A 26,637-nucleotide genomic window follows, 5' to 3' on the forward strand; every position below is an offset into this window, starting at 1 on the left:
GAGAAGAATGATTTACCTGTTCTCCATTCAAGTCATGGATAAAAAAGTGGATCTGGGTGCCGTTGTACAAAGCGATCTTAGCATTAAGGTGATCGTAACTGCCATACCTTAACATGGACTTAGGACAGTCGTAGCGCTAAGGTTGTTCTGTACAACGGCACCATGGTGACTTTAGCGAAAACGGTGCATAACAACTGAACACAGACTATGAACACACAGCTGTCAACAACCCTGATCATCCAGTATATTCATATCTCCACATAATTAGAATGACTACCCTGAACCCCCACGACTTCATCAGGGTCATTTCCGATCACTTACCTGGCACATTAATTTCTCTCATCGGCTTGAAATCAACAACCAAACCAAATCACTCTCTTCTGAACAAGAATTTCGCATAGAAATTCTCAATAACAGCCTCGTATGAGTAGGCTGAGTACAGGAGCTTTCAAGGAACCAACCAACCCTGTGAGGAATCTGGGTTAGACTAGGTCCCCCAGCAAGCTGTGCTGGTTGTTAGAGGCGACCCTGTGAGGAATCTGGGTTAGACTAGGTCCCCCAGCAAGCTGTGCTGGTTGTTAGAGGCGACCCTGTGAGGAATCTGGGTTAGACTAGGTCCCCCAGCAAGCTGTGCTGGTTGTTAGAGGCGACCCTGTGAGGAATCTGGGTTAGACTAGGTCCCCCAGCAAGCTGTGCTGGTTGTTAGAGGCGACCCTGTGAGGAATCTGGGTTAGACTAGGTCCCCCAGCAAGCTGTGCTGGTTGTTAGAGGCGACCCTGTGAGGAATCTGGGTTAGACTAGGTCCCCCAGCAAGCTGTGCTGGTTGTTAGAGGCGACCCTGTGAGGAATCTGGGTTAGACTAGGTCCCCCAGCAAGCTGTGCTGGTTGTTAGAGGCGAGCCTGTGAGGAATCTGGGTTAGACTAGGTCCCCCAGCAAGCTGTATTGGTTGTTAGAGGCGGCCCTCGATTATTTACAGGCTTCATAGAGCTGGAATATTGCTGAGAGTGAGGTAAAACAAACACATTTAGTATTGAACTTTAGCTGGAACATATGTTTTCCGGAGGATTAAGGTGAGGGCAGAAAGCTTCCTGGTGCTCCCAGTTTTGTATTGAGATGGTACGCAACACATGTCAAGTATGAATAATATTGCTGCCTGTTTCAGTCATGAAGAATAGTGTAATTTGATTGGAGTCACTTTTTTTATGAACCCAGCTGTGAGTGCCCTGGTAATTTATCATAAAAGAATATATTTTCATGTGAACTTTGCACAACATACTGCTTTTTGCATTGGAAGAGGGTTCATATGCATATAAACGACACATTTTGATGTTCATATGTTTTTCATGAGACTATTCTGAAAATGAAAATGATTGAGACTAATTCCACATTTCTGGAGAAACCCCTGGGAATTCCTTTGAACAAATAAATACCGAAGCTTTGTTTTTTATCCATTATACATCTTAAGATTATACATCTTAAACCCAGCATTTTTGCATACATTGGAAATAGTCAGAGTGTTTGACTGCATGCTTGTGATCGAATGTCCTCACTGAGGCCCTCATTGAGACCCGTTCTGGTGAACACAAAGAACTCAAACTATATCCACTTGATCTGTGCTCAGACTGACAGGGACAGTCATCCACATTCTACAGATCTATGGATTTACTCCATAATCTATTCAACACATCTTCACAATCACCTCTGACTCGTCCACCGGATGATCCATGATGACCAACAAATGAAATCCCCTATCCCCACTCCCCTACCCACCCACCCCCACTCCCCTAACCCTCTACCCACCCCAACTGCCCTACCCCAATCAGGTTGTTCAATTCATTGTCCTGTACTCAAAGTAAATGCATTCTTGAGACTTTTTCTATCTCATTACCTTGACCTTTGACCTTGATATGTGTCAAAAGAATTCCCCAGGGTCATTTGGAAGAAGTCCATGGAAGATTACTCTCTAATGTCAAGGATTTGTGTGCAGTTCAAACAAGAAAAATCAGCAATGGCGACAGAAATCAAATTCCCACAAAACTTTCTTCATTTTGCAGGTTGCTAATGACATTCTGTATGAAAGATAGATGCATAAGATTCATTCAGAAACAACAAGCAGTCAAACACTGTTGTGTCGAAGTTGAAGGGACCAACGTAAATACTTCATTTATCCGGTGATAGGTAAATAAGGAATACGCAGGGACCAAGCTTTGAGACAAGCGCAGGTTCGACACATCAAAGTCTGACACAACAACGTTTGACTGTATTCAACAAATGCCTAGAGTCCTTTTTCATTATCGTTGCTTCTTTTCTGTTTTCTTCCGACCGCCTAATGAGATTACTTCCGTGAACAAGAGAGTTCCGACAAACACACAGAAAGTCCCAAACCAGTCGTATAAAGTGAAGGGGTTCCTGAAGTATATGATGGAGAAGATGAGGCTGACAAACTTCCTCAACGTCACCACCAGTGTCACCGTCAACGACGTACACTCCGTCGTCAGCACAAACACAGATCTAATACATACATATCTGAACAGCATTAAGGAATTTTTATATACTGGCGCCTATAGTCATCTCTTTATGCTGGTGCATTTTATTATTTACTTTGTGAGAGTCCTTGTAATAGAACATGACCACATCCAGGGGTTTGTCAAAATTGGCAGTGAACATTCTGAAATAGAAGAATCCCACCTTGACTCACCTGGTACAAGTGTGTCTATATATATATATATATATATATGGTTTACACAAAGACATTGTAATATAAGCTCCTAATACTAAGTTTGATGAAATTTGCTACTTTAACCACCTAACACTTTGGTGAGTGAGTGAGTGAGTGAGTGAGTGAGTGAGTGAGTGAGTGAGTGAGTGAGTGAGTGAGTGAGTGAGTGAGTGAGTGCGTGCGTGAGTGAGTGAGTGAGTGAGTGAGTGAGTGAGTGAGTGAGTTGGGTTTAACGCCGCTTTTAACAGTATTCCAGTTATATCACGCGTGCCAGCTTAATGTGGGAGGAAAGCCCTAAGTGATGCAGGTCTCAGACGTTTACCACTTCGGTGAAACCCCACCGGGTATGGTGCTGACAAACCTAGAAACATAATCAGGGCGAACCGGGATTCGAACCCACAATCATGGGTTTCTGGCGTGCCTAAGGGACGCAACTCTGCACAGCGAATTGCGGCGCCTTAGACGACTGGGTCACCCGTGCCCCCTCTAACACTTTGGTGAAGTCCTTGATGGTTGATCCGGGTCTTGGTCCTCGCCCTCCACCCCTGTACTGCTTGTTGTAAGTGGATGGGTGGTGGACTCAGTGTCTTGGTTGATTGTGTGTCATCATACCTGACAATATGGTAGTTGCTCATGTCAACCGCTGGTTTGTCTGGCCCCGACTGGCTGCTGTGACATAGCTGGAATGAAGTTGTGTAAAACAACATTCACTAACTCCCTGACAGGCCAGATTTGACACATTTGAACCCACGACAGCAAGTTACCACACATTTGACTATTCAAGAACTCTTGAACATGGAAAGTCAACTAAATGTTGAAATTCTACTCAAACTATACTATACTGTACAACCATCTGACTACGGAGGGTAATAATTCGTCTCCCATGCATATGATATACAGCGGAATACATTAGATGAGTTGAGAAAGGAGAGTATGTAAGTTGGGTTTAATACCGCTTTGAACAGTATTCCAGTTATATCACAGCGTGTCAGATTAATGTGGGAGAAAAGCCCTAAGTGATGCAGGTGTCAGACATTTATCACATGGTGAAACCCACAAGCAATGGTATGGTGCTGCCAAACCTACAAACATAATAGGTGAGGTGAAATTGGGTTTAACGTCACGTCCAAGATTACTGCACTTATATAGCGACGTGCATGTACGTGTGTGTGTTTGTGTGGCTGCTTGTACTAGTCCGGACTGATGCCGATTTATAGTGCTAGCCCACTGAGATACCATGCCGCAGTTTAACATGAATACCCCACTCAGACACAGTACACTGACTCCGAGACGACCAATCCTTGTTTTCGCCCCTTAATGACGAGCGCCAGACAGGGTAACAACAAGTACCATCTTTTAAAGTCTTTTGGTATGACGCGGCCGGGGATCGAACCCCGGACCTTCCGCTCTCCGGGCGGACGCTCTACCATTAGACCACGGAGGCTGTCTACAAACATAATAAAGGATACTGTGTGAGTGTGTTGAAGAGCAAGTAAATCCACATCTTGGGGGCAGTTATGCCCAGGACTGGCATCACCATGGGAGCTGAAACACACAGGAATATTTCATTGTTTCTCCATGAAGACGTACTGTGTCCTTTCTACCAGCGCTAACAATAACTGTTTGCGGCTTACCCAAAGAGGGGGCTAGAGCATAATCATCATGTTAACATGTATTAACATAACAAAATCATTTGGTGACATTTTCAACAACAAAAAAACTCAAATAATTGACTATGCAAATTGTTTCCTGAATTTTATTTCCATTCATTTTCGTATTAAGTGCACCCTCCTTATCTCCAATAAGCTGCATCTGGACCACAGCCAAGAGACTACTCTGCTTCTCACATGGAGTAAATATTGTGTGTACTGCATCAGCAGGTATGTTTGTCCCACTGGGCTTATATCCAAGAGACTACCACACTTCTCACAGGGAGTAAATATTGTGTGTACTGCATCAGCAGGTATGTTTGTCCCTCTGGGCTTATATCCAAGAGACTACCACACTTCTCACAGGGAGTAAATATTGTGTGTACTGCATCAGCAGGTATGTTTGTCCCACTGGGCTTATATCCAAGAGACTACCACACTTCTCACAGGGAGTAAATATTGTGTGTACTGCATCAGCAGGTATGTTTGTCCCTCTGGGCTTATATCCAAGAGACTACCACACTTCTCACAGGGAGTAAATATTGTGTGTACTGCATCAGCAGGTATGTTTGTCCCTCTGGGCTTATGTCCAAGAGACTACCATACTTCTCACATGGAGTAAACATTGTGTGTACTGCATCAGCAGGTATGTTTGTCCCACTGGGCTTATATCCAAGAGATTACCTCACTTCTCACCTGATTGATTGAAGATGTGGATATGGCTGTAGATATTGGATGCCAACAGCAGGAAGAACGGCAATGGCAGGGCATGCTGTAACACAAACAGTTGCACATGACACAGTCTCTATGTTTTCCATGACCAAAAATACAAATTCTGCGGACAATTTGTGTAAATCTTGTGATAATTCTGCACACAATTCTGCAACTTGTGTTGAGTTCGACTGATGAGAGGCACATACAAACAGACACTTTCCCAGGCTCACAACAATCCATCATCACATGACCTGAATCAAGTCATACGATGATCTTCTGACATCAATAGATGTCTGCCAAGAACAGACAATAATGTGAACACCCAATCCATTTAGTCATCTCATATGACAAGCACTTATTGTAGAGGATCTACTGTAACCCAAACTCCCCAAAGGGCCCCTGTAACAGCAGCTTGACACACTAGCCGTACATGCACTTACAGAGTAAATGCAACATTCCTATTTTGATTTTCTCCATTTGGGCTGGGGTAACTCGGGTACTCAAGTCAGTTGCGTCCTGAGTAGGACCTGGGCACCCACAGGACTACCCGGACCCATGGTTAGTCACACGATATATTGTTTAATGACAAAAAATTATCTCGGAACTCCATGGTTACAATACAAGTCACTAATGTTCATATTTCTTTCTGACTATGCTCCAAATCATCATGACCTTTACTGATTTGAATAAAGATAAAACTTCAGTCAACTTCAGTGTATGCATGACCAGACATTTTGTACCCAATTCTTGAGACCTATAGTGGGTACCCGGGAAGGGTGGTGTAATAGTAGGTTGGGTACCCGGGGAGTAAATTTGGACTATGCCCAGTCCTATTCTGCAGGACAATCAGTTGTTACTGGAAACTCACATTGTAGAAGAGTGCTTCTGAGGGATGTTTTCCAAATTTGATGTATGTCTGTTCCTGGAAAATTCCCATCCATGCAGACATAAACAGGGCGAAGGACAGCATACCTATACCTGCAAGAGATAAGATGCCAGACATCATATACAAAGGTTCACAAATAGGAAACATCCTGAGTCCACAAATCTCACTAACATAAGCTACACATCTAGATATAAGAGTCTGTTGGAACTCTTTGACATTTCAAAGTGAGTGAGTGAGTATGGTTTTACGCCGCTTTTAGCAATATTCCAGCAATATCACGGCGGGGGACACCAGAAATGGGCTTCACGCATTCTACACACGTTGGGAATCGAACCCGGGTCTTCGGCGTGACGAGCGAAGTGTTAAAACACTAGGCTACACGACCGCCACGACATTTCAAAGAAACACTTCAATGAATATGCTACACTTGTTACAACATTTTCTATTTAGCCATGACTAATTATGGTCGTGATCATTGCATTATTTCTGTATGTCTGATCCATATTAATTTTAAACTTCATAAATCAAGAAATTTAGAAAAGAGGCCTAAATTGGTTGTATTCTCCCCAGGGAGGTGACAATGAAAATTGCGTACACACTAAACATTGATTTGGGGAAATAATAAAGTAGTGCCATTAGAATTCATTGACTGGAATCATCATCATCATCATCATCATCATCATCATTATTATTCATTTTGGAAAGTGACCACTCAGATCATCATCATCATTATTATTATTAGTAGTAGTAGTAGTAGTATTCATTTTGGAAAGTGACCACTCAGATCATCTTCTTCATTATTATTATTAGTAGTAGTAGTAGTAGTATTCATTTTGGAAAGTGACCACTCAGATCATCTTCTTCATTATTATTATTATTATTATTATTATTATTATTATTATTATTATTATTATTATTATTAATAATAATTTTGGAAAGTGACCACTCAGATCATCATCATCATCATCATTATTATTATTATTATTATTATTATTATTATTATTATTCACTCTGGAAAATGACCACTCAGAGCAGAACCTTCCAGGTAGAGTTGTACCTACCCACAAGCCACATGAGGTAGTCATAGGCAGCATCTCCTGTGTGACCTGGGTTGTCAGTCTGCAAAATATACACAGGTCTACGTACAGGCTGTATTTATAGCAGGATTAGTCAAACACAGCTCTGATATCATATGTACACATGGATGTCAAACAACAAGCAGGCATGCAATTAAGAAAGGTAGATTACAATGTGGTGAATATTTTCATTACCCTTTGACGTTTAGAAATTACAATGGATTCGATCTACAAAAATCAGTACAATCAGACACAAAGAACCTGAACTATCATGTTATTAACAGTATATAGAGCAATGGTTCAGCAGACGATGTCACACAGCCTTACGATCCCAACCTAAGCGCTAAGGTTGGCACACTGAGCTAAGGTTGCTTTGTGAAACTGTTGTAACAGCAGACTAAGGTCACATTAATTCTAACCTTAGTGGTTTAGGTTAACCTTAGCTACAGTTATTTTGTGGAATGAGGTGGTTGGGAGCACCAGCAGCACAGGGTCATGATAAGGGTGATTCCCCTTGAGGGGATTCAAACCATGGACCTTCTGATCCAGGGTCAAATGCCTTATCCACATGACCAAAAATGTCAACCCCATCAGTAGGCTGACAAGGTAAGAACAGAGTTAGAAACTAACAGTTTTGGTCCACTACTTAAAATGATAACATATAGCAAAACCCTTAAAAAGGGCAAATTTCTACTAGTCCTTATGATACCTCAACTATTGGGCAGTTTGGCAAGGACTATAGGACTAGTGCCAAGTTCTAACGTTGTAAGAATGTCATCTGTGGGATAACCTGCTAAACAACCATAGTCGCCCATTATGACCATACAAGCCATGTTTCAGGCAACTTTTACTAAATAAAGGAATACAACATGTTCGTGATATGTTTTCACGATTTTTATACTGCTGTGATATCAAATCATCAATAGCAATGAATAAGTGTTTGACCACCTACCACTTGCTTGGCAGAGGACACTGTGCATACCGCTAAGCCGACAGTAATCAGAGCTACTGACACATACTTGCTCCATTTGTACCTGAAACACCAAACACAGTTCATGATTACAGCACAGTACTCACATATGTAACCACACTGATGTGATCATGTTTAGTTTGATTGTTGTTTAATGCTGCACTCAGCAATATTCCAGCTGTATGATGGCAGTCTGTAAATAATCAAGTCTGGACCAGACAATCCAGCGATTGACATCATGAGCATCGATCCATGCAATTAGGATACGATGACATGTATCGACCAAGCCAGTGAGCCACCCGATCCCATTAGTCACCTCTTACGACAAGCATAGGCGCCTTTTACGGCAAGCATGGGTTGCTGAAGACCCATTCTACCCCGGTTCTTCATGGGTCACTAACATATGTAACTACACTGAAGTAGTCATTGTAATGATGAATGTGTGTACGTGCGTGCATGTATGTGTCTGTGTCTGTGCATGTGTGCATGCAAGCTCACTTAGACACTGTGCTGCAGTTTAACATGGACACCTCACTCACAGTATACCCACTCAAAGCCGAGCAGGCCTTGTCTTATCCCCTTAATGCCGATCACCAGGCAGAGAAACAACAAGTCACTGTCATATCAGTGCCTATGAAAATTAACTCTTTTGCATTTTTTCTCGTAGATTTTTGCACATTACTTGTATGAATTAAGGCAGAAATGATATTTTTGTATTTTAGTTGCAAATTCGTAACAAATAAAAAAAGCGGTTGTCGGCCATGTCTAAATGTTTGCTTACATGATGAAAATGACTTGACTTTCAGTATTCAAAGACGATTGGCATACACTGTCAGAGAAGGAAACACTCAACATGGTCAATACAACTCATACATGTAAATACTACAACCAAAATTCAATATTTTTGTTACCTTTTCTTCATTATAATTATTCCTAGAATCAAGTTGGCAACAAGGGATCCCTGAAAATAGAATCAGAATATGGTGACAATACAGCATGACAATACAGCAGGACATTAAACCCTGCAAGCAAAACACATGTATGAATTAAAAATAGTGATTATAAACACCAATAATGCTAACATATTCCAGACAAATGGTATTACTTTGGATTGTGAGTAATTGTGTGAGGTGAGGTGAGGTGAAATTGGGTTTAACGTCGCGTCCAAGATTATTGCACTTATATAGCGACATGCATGCACGTGTATGTGTGTGTGTGTGGCTGCTTGTACTAGTCCGGACTGATGCCGATTTATAGTGCTAGCTCACTGAGATACCATGCCGCAGTGTAACATGAATACCCCACTCAGACACAGTATACTGACTCCGAGCCGACCAGTCCTTGCTTTAGCCCCTTAATGCCGAGCGCCAGACAGGGTAACAACAAGTACAATCTTTTAACGTCTTTTTGTATGACGCGGCCTGGGATCGAACCCTGGACCTTCCGCTCTCCGGGCGGACGCTCTACCACAAGACCACGGAGGCGGTCTGAGTAATTGTGTATCATTAGTAACTCGTTAGTAAGTGATTACTGCAAGAGAATTACTCATTAAGTTAATAATTTTGTATTACATCTTATTGGACAAATTTTAACAATTGATAGTAGTAATGTCATCAGATCAGTAGATTCAAGCTATTCGATCTATCAGTAAGAGATTACGGTATGGTCAAGGGGAGATAAGAACTGAGGTTAATAAAGAATTATCTCCCTTGGAACATGTCAATTTAAATACAGTTCCATTTTCAAATCGATGGCATGCACAGAGTTTCATACAGTGTTGGAAATTTAGAAGGCTATGGGTCCATGAGTTTTGCAGATGAAGTATTTGAATCTAGGGACCCCCTAAATTTGAAAATTTAATTTTAGAGTTAATATGGCAGGTTGTCATAGCAACTGATTTGGGACAGCCTGTCTGAATGAACAAAAGTTAAATACCCTGTCACCATGATGTGTATATGTCTTTAATAACTTAATTGCCATTACTTATAAGATGATAATCCCAACTGATTATCCCCATTATATTGCACATTGACTGTCTGCCATCCTGAACGAGCTGTGCAACTATGTCATATATAAGCCTTGGTCCAGAGATGAAAATGAGAAGAGAAGGTCTTACCCTTAGCCTAGCTAGGGTTAGGCAAGGCGCTCCTGGGCACAAACACTATCACTACTATCACCATGTGCTGACCTGGTACACAGTGCTTCTTGTATCTATATATATATATCTGCCTGTATGGAGTAAACTTGTATATACCACAAGCCATGGATTCCATGTTGTCACTTCCTACGGAGAAGTACACCGATCCCTTGCATATAGGAATATGCAAATATAATTAGCAACTTTATGTGCCTATAACACAGGCAGCACACACATTGTTAACGCCATGACTTTCATGCTCAATTTCGTTCGAACACAAGTGTTAACATATCTTAGATATTAACCTACTGTCTAGGTGGTCATGCTGAGGGTAGACAGTGCCAGGAATTACACAATAGCTTCACTAGCCCCAGATGACTAAGAAAATTAGTTATTCAGTTTGTGTAAAGTTAAAAATTCAGTCTTGTCAATCTGCAATTATCAACATAGATCTAAATATCAACCAGGGTGATCCACAAAATGTTTGAAATTGAATATACTGCCTTCTTATTGTCCATCTTAACTTTGGTGTATCAATTCAGTATTGACATAAAAAGTTTATTGATATATCGATATCGTGATAGTGATCAATATCTTACTTCACACCCAAGATTCATTCATTCGGACGATTTCATTGATCGCCATAAACATGATCGCCATTCAGATGATTTCTGTACTGAAATTGGTTGGATTGGTATGAGCTGTGGTTTATCCAGGAAGCCACTTGATGGGATGGTTATATGAATATCTTAAGCCATAAATGAAAGTTTAAAAATATATCATGAAACACACAAAACATATGGAGTAAGTGAGTGAATATGGTTTTACGCAGCTTTTAGCAATATTCCAGCAACATCAAAGTGGGTGACGCTAGAAATGGGCTTCACATATAGTACCCATGTGGAGAATCGAACCCAGGTCTTCGGCGTGTCGAGCAAATACATAAACCACTAGGCTACCTCACCGCCCCCAAAACATATGGAAGAATATGAAGTAACATTTACCTTGAGAACATTTTTTTTGACATCTTATCCTTTAAAAGTGATGGTAGTTTAGACAACTACACACAGATAACCATTATTCCCATGTGTGTTGAATCAAGTAAAACATTATAGACTAGCTGAGAGGAACCCCAGGAATGTCCCTCTGATGGTATGATACAGTTTGTCTTATGTGAGATTACTGTCCTAGCCAACAATATTGACATTCTACATTCCAGTGTTCCACTAGTTCTTATATATTACTAGCCATGGGTGCTCTAGAGCGCTTTTGTTCAATTTCTAACACTGTCAGGTTTCGAACAGGGGATGGGCAACACAATGGCTAAGTAGGTATAACAGGCAAACTTGGTATAAAATATGTAACAAAAATATGTCAAGAGACAGATTCAGCTAGTTGACTCAAAAGCTAGTTGACACAACAGTTTTTGGCACAGAATGATACTCTAAACTGATGTTGTTTGTAATTGTTTCGCAAGCACACCAATCTACAGTGAAAATTGATAGATATCTGCCACTGAATATTTACAGTAAGTACGTTGCCTGTATATAACATGATACACAATGTGAAACTTTGAAAAATATTTATTGGAAGAAATATTAAAGACTTTTAAAAAAACTCATAATCAATACTTTTTAACTTGTTTTGTGAAAAATATATGAACATGTGAAATATTAGTGACAGACATTCTCAACCTTACTTGTTAAGGCATTCATAGCTTATTCTGAACTATCAGTTCATTAAATTCATGTAATAAAAAGAAATTTTATTCTAAATTTTGTTAAGCAACAAAACACTGCTAAATGAGAGAAGAGGAAGATTCATGAGTTATATACATGACAGAATTGGGGGTAATACTCACCGCTCGGAATATCATGTGTAGAGGCATAGAAATATTGAAGTTGAAGGCTTGATTGTTTATGACTTGCACAACGAAAAACATAGCCACCATTAGCACATAGTACCTGGTAGAGAAGAATTAAATATAGCAGAGCATGCAATATTGACCACAATAATCAAAGTAAACACTATAAAATCTGAGAAATCTGAGGTACAGGAACCGAGAGAAGAATGGAGACTATATGGGATCTACATGTTCATGGCAGTCCACAATTACTTTGTACAAACAATCATACAGTTTTGATTCAAGTCCATCTAAAAAACACTGGGTGGTAATTACCAATTTAAGTTGTGTTTGTATGGTACTCATGGCCATGATATCTACATTAGTAACATTACTTATGACAAAATTACTGTGCATATGGTGTAGACATAGAAATAATATGTACGTATTCATGACACTGGGTCCCTGGTTTGTCCTTTGTGTTAAACCTTCTCGCTCCAACACTCTCAAACCCATAACGATTCTGCTTCAGCAGGTGACACTAATCATCCCTAACGGCCTGCACTGCACTGGCAGATTTCATCGCACTAAACACTGATATCACTAGCTTAGTATTTCATATTCAGTAATAAATAGTGAGAAGGAAAATTCATTAATTTTATCCTGTACGTACAAGAGTTGCAATAGCTTTACACAGAATAAATTGGATTCTGGATTCACATGGTAACATTGGATCTGCCAGAAATACTATTTGTTAATATATTATTGGAAAAAATAATTATGTGCATAACCTATTGTATATGTACATGATATAAAAACTAATAAATTTATGTGTGTGTTGGGCTTTACCATCTGAAGCAGAACAGCAAAGGGCATATTGGGAATAATAAACAAGGAATTTAGGAAGTGACTAAAAGAAAATAACCCATCCTCAAATAACATGAATCTATGTTCTCACTGCTCTGCTTATCGTGCTTAGTAGTATGACCAATTCTAACCCATAATGCATTTAAGGTGAAGTGAGGTGAAATTAGGTTTAACATCGCGTCCAAGATTATTGCACTTATATAACGACGTCCATGCACATGTGTGTGTGGATCCTTGTTCTAGTCTGGACTGATGCTGATTTATAGTGCCAGCACACTGAGATACTTCTTAATAAGAATTACATTCTCTGGAAACAAGCGTTGGTTAAAGCACTTCCCCATCTGTCTTCTCCACTACTGCCAGCCATGTTTCGCTCGCTGTGGCGACAGTAAGTGTTGTTGTAGTTGTTGTCTGCGAAATGCGGAATTTAACAGATATAACTGAATGTGTTTGGTAACTGATGCTGTCGGTTCCAATAGCACTTGTGTGGTGATTCCAATGACAACCACTGTTACGACGATAGTAACTGCATTCATACTGCATCTGAAACTATTCCTTCACACTTGGTAGCTATACAAGCGTTATTGCTTACATTAACTCTGATAATGCTTCTTTTATTCAAATAGATAGGAAGGCTTACATACATACAAACACTGACCTCATCATCACTTGTAAGTGACAATGGACAAAGTTTGGTGCATTTTGCCTTTGCAGAAACATGGTATGATGTAGTTGAATAATATGCAATACCAATTATGCCACAAAAACCAGCGAGTGAGATTGGTTTAATGCTGCTTTGAACAGTATTGAAGTTAAAATCACAGCATGTGCTGCCAGCCTGATGTGGATGGATGGGCAGAAGTGATGCAGGTCTCAGACATTTTTCCTTTGGTTAAACCCAAGAGCACAGGTATGGTGCTGACACACCTACTCACGTGAGGAGGGCAAGTCTGTTCCAACCAACAACTAGGGATGTCACAATACGACTATCTCCTGATGCCATGGGTTTACTTGTTTGTTGGTTAACGCCGCACAGCATTATTCCAGCTATATCATGGCGGTCTGTTAATATTCAAGTCTGGACCGAACTATCCAGTGATTGACATCATGAGCATCGATCCACGCAATTGGGATACGATGACATGAATCAACCAAGTCAATAAGCCTGACCACCCGATCCCGATAGTAGACTCCTACGAAAAGCCTAGTCGCCTTTTACGGTAAGCATGGGTTGCTGAGGACCTATTCTACCCCGGATCTTCACGGGTCTGATACAATGGGTATCATAATACATTGTTCACAACAGAATATGGCAATTTTGCATGATATTTAGTTCATTTCATAGTCTTTTCCTGAAAGATTTCTCTAATTCCCCCTTCCTCATAGCATACAGGAAAACAGATAAAAAAAGAATTGCACACAGGAGCCAAATTCTATTCAAGAAAATTCCTCCTACAGTAAAACATTTTGACAGCTTTGACAGTTGGATAGCATAAAACTTATCAGCCAATGAAATTGCACATAACAAGTGTGTAGTAACTTGCTTAGCCAGACCAGTGCTTATTACATGTGGCTGGATATGGAGGTTATTCAAACGATTGCTGATTGGTTAAATTAACAGAATTTGTCCAAACAAAATAATACATGTTTCTTTTTGTATTTCGGTGACTGTCTTGCTGTTTTGAATGATCCATATGTGAAACGATATGGGATTAAATATGAATCGATACAATTGAAATATGAATCGATACAGGTAAGGGTGCATTGTGTATCATATCATCTGAGAATATTATCGATTCACCAATGTATTAGTGAATCATGACATCCCAACCAACGATCATAGGTTTCTGGCATGCCCAAAGAACACGTTCTTCACAACAAACTGAGTTGGCTTAGATAACTGGGACACCCTTGCCTCCCCCCATCCCAAAGAAAACAAAGTCACATGTGATCTCTAACAGCTGTCTTTTGTCAGAGTGCACCACACTCATGACTGAGAATGAGGGATGAAATAAATATTCCAAAATAGTGACACTGATAATATCCGTCATGGATTCAAGACAGTGTGTGGGCTCCAGAAGAAGCATGTCAACAAATCCATACTGAAGTACGCAAGTTAGTCCTGCTATTGTTTGTTTGTTGGTTGTTTAACGCCACACTCAGCAATATTCCAGCTATATGACAGTGGTCTGTAAATAATCGAGTCTGGACCAGACAATACAGTGATTGACATCATGAGCATCAGTCCATGCAATTGGGATACGATGACATGCATCAACCAAGTCAGTCGCCCCTTACGAAAAGCATGGTCGCCTTTTACGGCAAGCATGGGTTGCTGAAGACCTGTTCTACCTTGAATCTTCATGGGTCAGTCCTGCTATTTCATAATATGGCTATAAAGTATTTTTCAAACTAAACCACCCATAGATAGGGGAGAAAAAAATGTGAACAGCTGATTGCTATTTTACAAGACAAATACACAAGTAATTCTAATATCTGTGTATGAAACATTGTCCGGCATACAGTACACAAATCCCATTGACTACCAAATCATCATGCCTTGCGATGTTTTACCGTAAATTTCATGTTTCCATTTACTCAAAGTTGAAAAGGGCAAAACAAGCACACAAACTCCTATTGCCGCCTAACCATAACACAAGATGCCCAGTAAAGCAATGCGCATTGTTTTTAAGTATTGTAGCATTTCACTGCCAGGGTCGTGTGTTTGAGATGTGGAATCATGAAGGGTTTTCATAATGGAAATTAAAATTAAATATGCGTCAGACTTTATGATAATGCGCGCAGTGCCAGAGAACCAAGACTTTTTTGTTTTGTAGCCTAAGGAACACATTTTTTCAAAAGAAAGAATTATCTAAGATTTGAGAATTACAGTTGTTCAAACATTAATAATGTCATTGTAACATCAACACTCATAGACATGATAGATATACTGAGTGATCCTGTAATATAAGTACCATGATTACCATCAAAGCTTAGCAGGTTCATACAATGACAAAAGAATATATAGAATTCTATGTGCAACATCATTTGACCTGTATTGTATATATTAGTTTTATCATTTCAGTGGACTGGTATAATTTCAAAATTATAACATGGATTTTATGTCCACAGGGCCTTACAACTTGCATTGTTTGTGAATAATGAGTATATTGTAATCAACTTCTGTTTAGTTACATACATAACCTCAAGTATCTCATTTAAGATGTTTACCATGCTTGTGACAATACTCATGTACATCTCCATAGACGGTCACGTGAACAAGGATCTGAGGGACAAAATGAAGGCTGCATGTGTCCTTGAGTCAATCAGGTGCATGTGAGGCCCTGTCGCCTTAGGCAATTCACTGTGCAGAGTTGCATCCCTTGACCATGCCTGAAACCTATGATTGTAGGTTTGAATCGTGGTTCGCCCCGATTCTGTTTCTAGGTTTATTAACTTTACTGTTAAAAGCAGAGTTAAACACAACTCACTCACTCATTCATTTCTTGAGTATGTCAGGTTCAAAAACAATTGGGCTTCTTTTTTTATTTACGATGATTCAGAAATCTGAATATAACTAAAAATACACAACACAAAGATGTTTCTTCAATTTTGGTTGCATAGAGGTGATGTGAGGTTTAACATTGCGTTGGAGATTATTTCACTCATATCATGTATGTATGCATATGTGTGTGTGGCTGCTTGTACTTGTCTGGACTATGGCCAGATACGTAGTGCTAGCTCACAGCAATACCATGTTCCAATTACTGACTAACTCTGAGCCAACGACCATGGTGGTCAGAAACGACAGGGTGCACAAAATAGACACAATATAACAGAACCAGTTATAAGGATGGATTAACTTTTTTTTACCAGATACAGAAATAACATATACTAATCTGAATGCTTTTCTCATTCGTACTATAAACTTAGAAGCATTGACCCTGATTGGCTGAGTTCTGTGGAGGACCTCAAATCTTCACACACAGAGTCATCATATCAGAGTAAATGATCTGATTTTAACGAGACTGCATCACAAGAACACTGGTTCACTGACACAACCATCATATCCAACATTCCTTATATTGTTTGATAATTAGAGGGGGAGAGGGTGTGGAGGGAGGGTGTGGGGGGGAGGAAGGGGATTCCTCAGCGATAATATAAACATCTAGGAATCGTAGAATGTTAAGTGATAACCATGGTACTGGCAGAAAATAAAGACAATAAAGCACACTGATCTATACATGCTAAAAGTGTGAACTGGGACTGCAAAGTGAAGCAAAGGACACACTGGAACCAATCTCAACAGACACAAACAAACCTGATCTAAGGTGGGGGAGAAAACGATGCTGTTCCTGCCAACTTACACTTTTTAAAAGCACTACAATGGGTATAGGCACTTTGTAGAGGAGAAGAATGTTGTGTAAAGCCACCGTCACCAAATATATGAAGGTCATAATCTTGTACTCTCTGCAGCATGAGGAGGGAACAAACAAATACTGTTATAGTTTGTTTATTTGTTTATTTGTTTACCGACGCACTCAGTGATATTCCAGCTATATGACGGTGGTCTGTAAATAATCGAGTCTGGACCAGACAATCGTGAGCATCGATCCACGCAATTGGGATACAATGACATGCATCAACCAAGTCACCGAGCCTGACCACCCAATCCCGGTAGTCGCCTCTTACAACAAGCATAGTCACCAATTACGGTAAGCATGGGTTGCTGAAGACCTATTCTTCCCGGATCTTCACTGTTATAGAAAAGTAATGAGTTTACAATGCCACTTTGAACAGTATTTCAGTTATATAACAGCGTTTCAGCTTCATGTGGGAGGACAGTCCTAAGTGCAGGTTGAAGAGCTTTTCCATTTAATTAGAGAAACCTGTGAGAATTAATATGGTGCTGACAAACCAAGGAAAATAATCATTCGATAATCAAGATGAATCTGAACTTCAAACCCTGAGCAGTGGATGCTTGTAGCCAAGGGACATAACTCTGCACAGACAGAAGCAGCACCTTATGCCTGTGTTTCCCATCCATGCTCCAAGAGATTAAACTAAATATCGGTCAACTTGAACAAAAATATGTCTAAGATAAGGATGTGATTTTTTTTATCTTGTCACTTTTGCAAAATTTAAGATAGGCAGCATCTGTTAGAGTAAATCATAAAACAAACATGATCTGACCCATTTTATCTCATTAAGAATCAAATCTCTCACTCCGTTCATGCCTCTCTGCATGAAGATCTAAGCATGCGCTCAGAGTAACTGTGACCACCTGGGTTGCATGGGTTCTTGAGTCAATCAGATGCCAGCCTCCTAAAATGATTCGCTTTCACTTCTTTACCACAATGATTTGGATACTTTGAAACCAGAAAAAATATTATATGGTGTTCAGAAACAATTGGGTTTAAAACATCCACAACATATATCATGCAGCTTTTATTATTTTTCCATTTGAAACGACCCATTTATATTCATTTTCAAGATATGCTGCTCTGAAAGTTTCAATCACTTGTAACAAAGAATAAAATACCTAATTGTTTTCTCTCTTTTTTTTGTGCCGTTTGTTTAACGCCTCGCTCAGCAATATTCCAGCTATATGACAGCGGTCAATTTGGACCAGACAATCTAGTGATTTACAACATGACCATTCATGTACGCAATTGGGATAAAATGACATGCATCAATCCAGTCATCGAGTTTGACCACCCAATGACACTGTCGCCTCTGACAAGCATGGGTTGCTGAAGACCAATTCTAACCTGGATCTTCATGTCGGTAGTAAACTCAACTCTGACTGATCAGACAGTTCACTTGACCTCCTACTAAGGGTTTATAAGGTCTTCATGCAGAGAGGTATCACACTGGTGTAAGAGATCTGATTTAAATGAGATTGGATCGGACCTTTATTAAATGATACTAGCTTATATTCATTTAACGTATTCACGATGTCTAATTGCTCTACCTGGTGTTGGTCAAACATAAGTTTTTTAATTCTTGGTTTACAGCCTTTTATGTGAAAAATCCTATAACTTTGATGGGAAAAATAAATAAATCCCATTTCAGGCCTTTTTTATGTTCTTGAAAATATCTTCAGGGTACAACTTGAGAAGTGTTAGTAAAGGTTGTCTTGTCAGTCTTACAGTTTATCATGTTTATTCACATAACATATTGTGTACACATTTTGTGGACTTAACATGTAGGTTTGATTTCCATCTAATGAAAAAAGTGCCTTTCAAATCATGGTTTTCTACTTTTCAATGGACTAGGTTGAATGAAATATGTTAACCAATCACAAAAAAGGTCTAAACATGATAAAGCTAACATATGGTTTGAACATGTCAAAAAAGATAGCAGTTTCTGAACCTGAAATGATAATTTACCAGTATGACTTTGCAAATCCATATCCAGGTTATGTCAATACGATAGCAGCCCCCACAACCAGAAGTTTAGCAGCTAACCTTTCTCAATCTCAATACATATAGCACACCATTAAAGGTTTAGCACTAAGCATTTGCTGAGAAATCAAATGGTATAATTAGGCCAGACGTTTTTAGGGGGTACTGATTATAATAATTAAATATTTCATCTGAAATAAAAAAATGAAATAAAACTATGCAGAGCAGAGGATGGGTCCTTCAATATATTATTATCATTTTGTTCTTTAAAAGAGAGATGAGATAAGATAAGACTTTATTATCCCAAGGGAAATTCATATTGCACAGTTGATTAGCACTAAAATATGAAAAAAGGAAAATATATTATGTTAAAATATGTACAAAAGAAAATAAGACACTTACTAATATAACAATGAGTAAAAACATCTAGAAAATTGAACACTATCACAGTGACAACAAGGAATGGTATTTTAAAGTTTATGTATTTTTATCACAGAAACAGTAAACTTTAATAAAAGGGATAATGACTGGATAAGATTTGTGTACAGCGAACTGCAATCTCATTAAAATTAGATCTTAGTTTTCGCTACCGCTAAACAAAGATCTGAAGACATCCCATTACGGATCACGTCAGAACAATTCCTCGCGAACTTTGACCGATCAATGAAATGACTGACAGAAAATCGACATTAGCCAATAAGAAGGCAGCTTTCTCGAGCTCTTCGACACTAGTTTCAAACTTGCGACTACACTTCAAAACATATTTTGACGTATTCTCGATTAAAAAAATTCAAACTGATAAAAAGAACATTCTGGAATGGCTTACAGTTGGCCTAGATTGTATGGATATAATCATAAAACCTGTAACTGTTGTTTGGAATACCCTCTATAAAATATTTCAAGGTTGCATGATTAGAAAACACATTCAGTCTGTCACTTTCATGATCTGGTAAGCGACACTCTGATTGGTTGGATGAAAGGTCATTGACATGACCCGTAATGGGATGTCCTCAGAACTTTGTTTAGCGCTAGCGAGAACTAAGATCTGATTTTAATGAGATTGAGCGAATTGTTAAAAAGTACGAAACAGGTAATCATTTAAAAGACTAATACTGGCTGGTATGAATGATTTCCGGGCTTTCAACCATGCCTGTCACCACAGCGCAGCGCCACCTAGTCCTGACAATTTATTTTTGGAAAAATTTACATCTTAGTCACATAAAAATCTCCTGAATAATTTGTACTGTCAAAGCAATCTTTACCATCGGTGACCTTCAAAAAAGTTATGGGGTTTTCAGAATTTTTAATTAATAAGGTTGACAAATCCTAGAACCATGTAAAAGAAAATACAAAACTTTACATTATCATAATCATGTACATTTGAGGTGAGGAACATTATTGCCTAACAAGTGTTTGTAACAAAGTGGAAAGAGGACATACCTGAGGGGGATCACAGAGGCTTTCGTTCCAAATTTAGTTGTGAAAATAAACCCTTCAATACTGATGAAGAAAAACTGGCAGAATGTGATGATGTTGGCAGCGCTGGGGATTTCACTGAAAGAGATATATCATTATGTTAGTAAATATTTTTTAATCTGTACTAAAAGTATAGTTCTTACAACATGCACAATGTCAAGGAGTGTTGGGTTTTTAACGATGCTATGAACAGTATTCCAGCTATATCATGGTGTGTCTGCTCAAAGTGGGAGGAAAGCCCCAAGTGATGCAGGTGTCACTGGGTGTAGTGCTACCCAAAATGGAAACATAATCAGGGTAAACCTGGAGTTGAACCTACAATCATTGGTTTCTAGCATGCCCAAGGGACGCAACTCTGCACACAAACTTGTGGATAAACAAGATTAAGCTAAGCATCAACTTCTTCTTAATTGGGCTGGTAAAAAATATTGATAATCGGAATTATCGATGATGGGAAGAAATATTAACGATTATCAATATGAAAATTGTGTCATGATAATATCTTACATGAACTATTGCGACGAAATAAATTATAGATTTACCAGTGGAGTGAAATACATTGTATGTTGATTTCTTTCGGAATTTCTTTTTGCGTATTTGCTCAAATACTTCTCCGATATTTATCAATAATTGATCGATAGTAAGTTAGAGATTATCAATCTCTATTATCTGTATTGATAGCCAGTCCTACTTCCTAAGTTAGTTCTTCTCCCATGTACACAATTACCATGAAGAGGTGAGGCGAAATGGGGTTTAATATCGTGTTCAAGTCATTAAACATGTATAGTGACATGCATGTGTGCATGGCTGCTTGTACTAGGCCTTGTACGCCATGAAGGGTTTACAACAAGTACCATCTTTTGATGCCTTTTGATATGACCTGGCCAGGGAACAAACCGAAGACCTGCTCTCCAGGCAAACGCCATATCCACTAGACTACAGAGGTGCCCCCTCCGAATAGTATCAAAATGCAACATGTGATACTGAAAGCAGTCTTTTAGATGACACCCTCTGCAGCTTAGATGCTTGAAGATAAATGTCATGCAGGTGATGTTTCCTGCAAATATGGTTTACTTTGACTTCAGTATTATCATTGCTCAGTGAGATACAGTGATACATGTAAGTGCCCTTACGACGATCGGGATGTGTAACAGATCATAAGCAAGGTATCGTGATACGTATCAGATCACAGTTTCTGTAGCATCCCAGCCCCAGCAGAAGGTATCCAGTGCTTTGGATTCTTGCACGGGGTTAACATGGGTAAGTCTCATTGGTTGATAGGGACCAAAGTGATTTTAATGTCATGAAATTTGGGCAAGTTAAATAAATTTGTGAGCATGTGACACTTTTTAAAAAATTTAACCTCTGCTGTGAACGGAATGACAACCATGACAACGACAAGTACTAAAGTCTGCCTCTTGACACCCTGACATTGTGACAGTAATTATACACTCTCGTGATAGGTATAACAGGAGTAAAGTTTCAACAAGATACATGTCATGAACATTCAACACTTGTTTACTGATCAAAAGGAATGGCTACAGACCCACCAAACCACAGCTGTGTCAGAGCCTTGCTGTCAGAAACAGGTATTTTACAATTTATTTACCGGTTTCACGATTCATGCATTGTTTTCTGTGCATGACCTCATGGCACAAAGTATCATAACATTAGGGAATTACTGAGCAGTCCTGTTGTAGCAACTGCAATATTCCCTTCTTTTCAAAAATGCAGTCCATTTTAAGATTCTCAGGTAATTGAAATGAATATGAAAGGACAAGGAGAACCTTTGGCCTGAATTATCTGCCCTTGGATTGAAACTGACCTATCACGCCTGTACTGGCTATTGACCCAGTATGGATCTCATCAAAATTATTGGTGTGAGAATATGGTCACATGACTGTTATGACCAATCAAATCATGAGAAATTACGTCATGACTCCTTTGACAGATCTACTTTCACAACAAAAAATCACTTAAATTAAGGGGAAGGGGAACCATCTCAGGAGGTAATTTGGTATCAAAATGAGTATTAGTACCAATCAGTTATGTCTATTTGATTCGCTAATTGCCTTCCAATATCACAAGATAAACGATTACATCCTACAATGTCCTCCAAGCTATGTCCTTGCTGACAGCCGAAAAGGACGTAATAACAAGCAGCATTGACTGGGAATTAAGACGGACAATTCAAAGGGGAAGATTACAAATGTCAGGAGACAATTTGAATTTATCTGATAAATAAGACGATTAATAACATGAATTGGCCACTGATATGCTTTGACAGTAACACAGGATGTCATATTTATGAAAAACATGTTCCTAAATAGTAACGCTAAATTAACAGCAACCATAATACACGTCTTGACACAGCATATCAGTAACTTCATTACGCCCTAAGCTGGCTGTCACATATTGGCCAGTATCTATTTTCTGTGAACATCAACCCGTCAACATGGCCGATGTGTAATGTGATTTGCCAATTTCCAGTCTTAATGGAAACAGCTGACGACTGTGAGAACAAACATGTAAACACATAAAAAATTAAATATTGACTGATATCTTCTAACACAGGTATAAATGTTCTTTGTGACATGCACATTTCATTGCCATGTTTGCTCAGGGGGTCATCTGGAAGTATGATTGCTAATGTTTGGAAGGGAGATAACTACTGATCATGCTGAGGGTCAATATTCAGATTTATTCTTCAGCTGTATTAATCTTTAAAAAATACAAATTCCACTTCACAAGAAAAAATATAATTCAGTTCTACCATTATGCTGAAGAATGCTTGATTCTGATTAAAATAAAGTGTTCAATATTCCTGACTGATACCTCTAAACTAAGCCTGTTAGTTTTCGCACAAAAGACATGCGTATGAAGAATACATTGACAGCCTACATATTGATCCATAATGGATGTAAAGGGCTCGCTTCCAAATAAAAAGTAAGAAGGTGTCGATTCTACAGTAAGACCACCTCAGTTTTCAAAACCCAGTTGATTTATCTCTTTATTGTTTATTGGCTAAGATGATGCCTAAATATGTATCTTTGTTGGAGTTACATTGGCAATGTCACCATGTAAAGAGACTGGGTGGGGGGCATGATGATTAAATATAATATGGCAAGTTGTAGCTTGATATACTGTTAAAATGTATTGTAACCTTTTCAAGGCTCATAAATCATAATGCAAACTTTACAAATTCATCTTGCATATATCTAATTAAAAAGGCCAAATGAAAGAAAAAGAAATGTCACATACTTACAATTGTGAAAGAATTTATGTTAATATTAATTTTTTATGGCATTGGCGTTTAGTGAAAAGCAAACGTACAATGTGGCATCTTTTAAGGCACCTTTATAAACACTTAAGAATATCTCTAAATATACTACACTTGGAATAGCCTGATAGCAATTTCAAAACTCCAGACCTTCCGCTTTCCGGGCAGATGCTCTACCTCAAGGCCACGGAGGCAGTCGGCTACTGACAGTTACTGACAAGGACCAATTATTAGGGCTGCAACAATACAGGAAGGTCACGATACGATACGCATCTCGATATTCTGGTCACGATACGATACGTATTTCGATACGCAGAGAAAAAAAAAAAAAAGACTTAAAGCATGTCAAGATTGAACCTTTCATAATATTGTAACAGTCAAAATCAATTTATAATAACAAGACTACTGACGTTGTTAAGCTTCAAAGTGGCACTTTCTCTAACTTTCCTTCAAAACAATTCAAAGTTCAAACACCAGAAAATAATTAATGTACTCCACCAGTGATATAACTTCAAAGAATTTGGATTCAATGGTCGAAGAAATTGTATCTGAAATTATTGTTTTATCAGGAATAATATATTCCAATATCGTGTTACTTTAGTTGCAGCTTTTACTATATATATAGAGAGAGAGAGATTAAAAATTTTAAGAACCACAAGTGTACCATTTTGGTACTGGTGATTGCTATTGCAGAATATTTTTACGTATGGAACAATTTGACCAGTCACCGTACGGACTTCCCGCGCTACATGTATTTCGATTGCAAAAACGTTATGTTGACATATATTAGCCAAATTGCCACAAATATGACTTTTAACGAGTCAAAGTATGGCATTTTTAATATATGTATCCATTCTTTACCGACTAAAGTTTGTATCAATGCGTCAGAAGCAGTAATCTGACCGTGGTTGCTGTATCTCTTCACACACGATTTCACCTAACTTAATGAAAACAATATTAAATGAAATTTTGAATAAAATTAATAAAATACAATACATCACTAGTGCAGATATACAACGAACACGTTTTAATAGCAAGACAGTATAATAATGGTATTGAATTGCGTACTTCAGTTCAGATTTGCTGACTGGTATAAGACAGTATAATAATGGTATTGAATTGCGTACTTCAGTTCAGATTTGCTGACTGGTATTTCCGGTGTTATGTGCTTGCTGTGATCAGCTGATAATATTTTTTTAGATCGGGAAAAACATCTGTTAGTGTAAAACCTGAGCTTATTAAAAATGTAAGTATGTTTTGGGGGCTATGCGTTAACGCGTGCTATAACCAAGTTAGCAGTTTCTTGAAAGGCACAATAGCGAGGAAACGCTGTACTTGAGATTTGCGTTCCATATTGTGGCGTATCGATAAATGGGCCCACGTTTATCGTATACCATATCGTTGGTCAAGTATCGCGATGCATCAGAATATCGTTTCACCCTTACCAATTATCATAATTATCACCAACACCTTGCTATACCGTGCATGTGATGTCAACTTATGTTACTTTTGCCCATTCTCATTAGGAGAGGAAAATATTTATAAAAAATTACGAGAAAAACTACTTCTAGTTTGGAAATATTAAAAATACAAAAGATAAGCAGGGCCTTGCCCCAAAAGACAGGTGGCCTGGCAGCGGTGTCATGAATGACACATGACCTGTAAAACAATGGTGAAATCAAAACGAGAAGATTATACGGGTTTCATTTATTTTGCCAAACCCTGTCGTCATATCGTTATTGGAGTAAAAAACAGGGGTAAAAAATCCCCTTCATAAAAACGATAAGATTAAAGCTGTTCATGTTCCAACTTTTTTGCTTCTGTCAAATGAATCACTGCCAAACGCTGAAGCTATTGTCATTAGCTGCCGGAAGAAATAACTAATAACTTATATATAGTTAGTTGGTGCTCCAATTTTTGGTTCTCATTTGTCACACATGAAATAGACTCTAAGTTTTTAAACCATACGTTTCACCCTCTAAAACGTATGATAACGGATTTGTGTATGTTCGATATATATATACAGGAAGCTGACAAAGGCAGCAACAACTGTACGGAAAACGCCAAAGCGGGATCCAAATACTGCAGTCGACCCTTGATCTATCCGATCAGTGAGCTGTAGGCCTAATCAAGCAATTTCATTTCGGTTTCAAGCTAGATACCATAGAATTCTGAATGAATCCTTCAATGTCAATAACTGTATTAAGATGATTCGAATGCCTGGAGATTAGTGTCACTGGTCGCTTCATTCAACTTACCTGACAATAAGTTCCAGGAACACGACATTACTACAGCAGCCGACAAACACCATACACATAGCGAGAAGAGCACGCATTTTGATTTTGGACGGATATTGTGCTGTATCCACGAAAAACAGACCCAAAGACAGAATGGTGTTAAATTAGGGCTATCTCGCTATCGTATCCATGCATTTTTTCCAAATGACTAGTTATGAAAACAAGGGCAGAATATTGATAACGCAGGCGCTGACGACCTTTCCTCGACCGGCACGTCAACAGATTCCTACTTCCGGTTTTAGCACCGCTCACATCTCACAGATACAATCACCACATAGAAAGCGAGAAATATATGGTATATCATTTACTCTTATG

The 26,637-nt window shown here is 38.8% G+C and overlaps 1 protein-coding gene across 1 annotated transcript; it reads right to left on the reverse strand.

Annotated features, from left to right (window-relative positions):
• Positions 1-1,810: 1,810 nt before the first annotated feature.
• Positions 1,811-26,542, reverse strand: LOC139445065 (UDP-xylose and UDP-N-acetylglucosamine transporter-like). Its single transcript, XM_071226145.1, has 10 exons — positions 26,284-26,542; positions 20,710-20,823; positions 12,014-12,116; positions 8,927-8,976; positions 7,998-8,079; positions 7,031-7,088; positions 5,952-6,061; positions 5,066-5,141; positions 4,190-4,265; positions 1,811-2,527 (listed from the first exon to the last, which is right to left on the reverse strand). Exons 1-10 carry the CDS (start codon positions 26,358-26,360, stop codon positions 2,293-2,295), a joined length of 981 nt encoding a protein of 326 aa, XP_071082246.1. The 5' UTR covers positions 26,361-26,542; the 3' UTR covers positions 1,811-2,292.
• Between the last annotated feature and the right edge of the window lie 95 nt (positions 26,543-26,637).

This window comes from Haliotis cracherodii, unplaced genomic scaffold (assembly GCF_022045235.1).
Source record: "Haliotis cracherodii isolate W230 unplaced genomic scaffold, xgHalCrac1.p SCAF_6, whole genome shotgun sequence".
Taxonomy (NCBI): Eukaryota; Metazoa; Mollusca; class Gastropoda; order Lepetellida; family Haliotidae; genus Haliotis; species Haliotis cracherodii.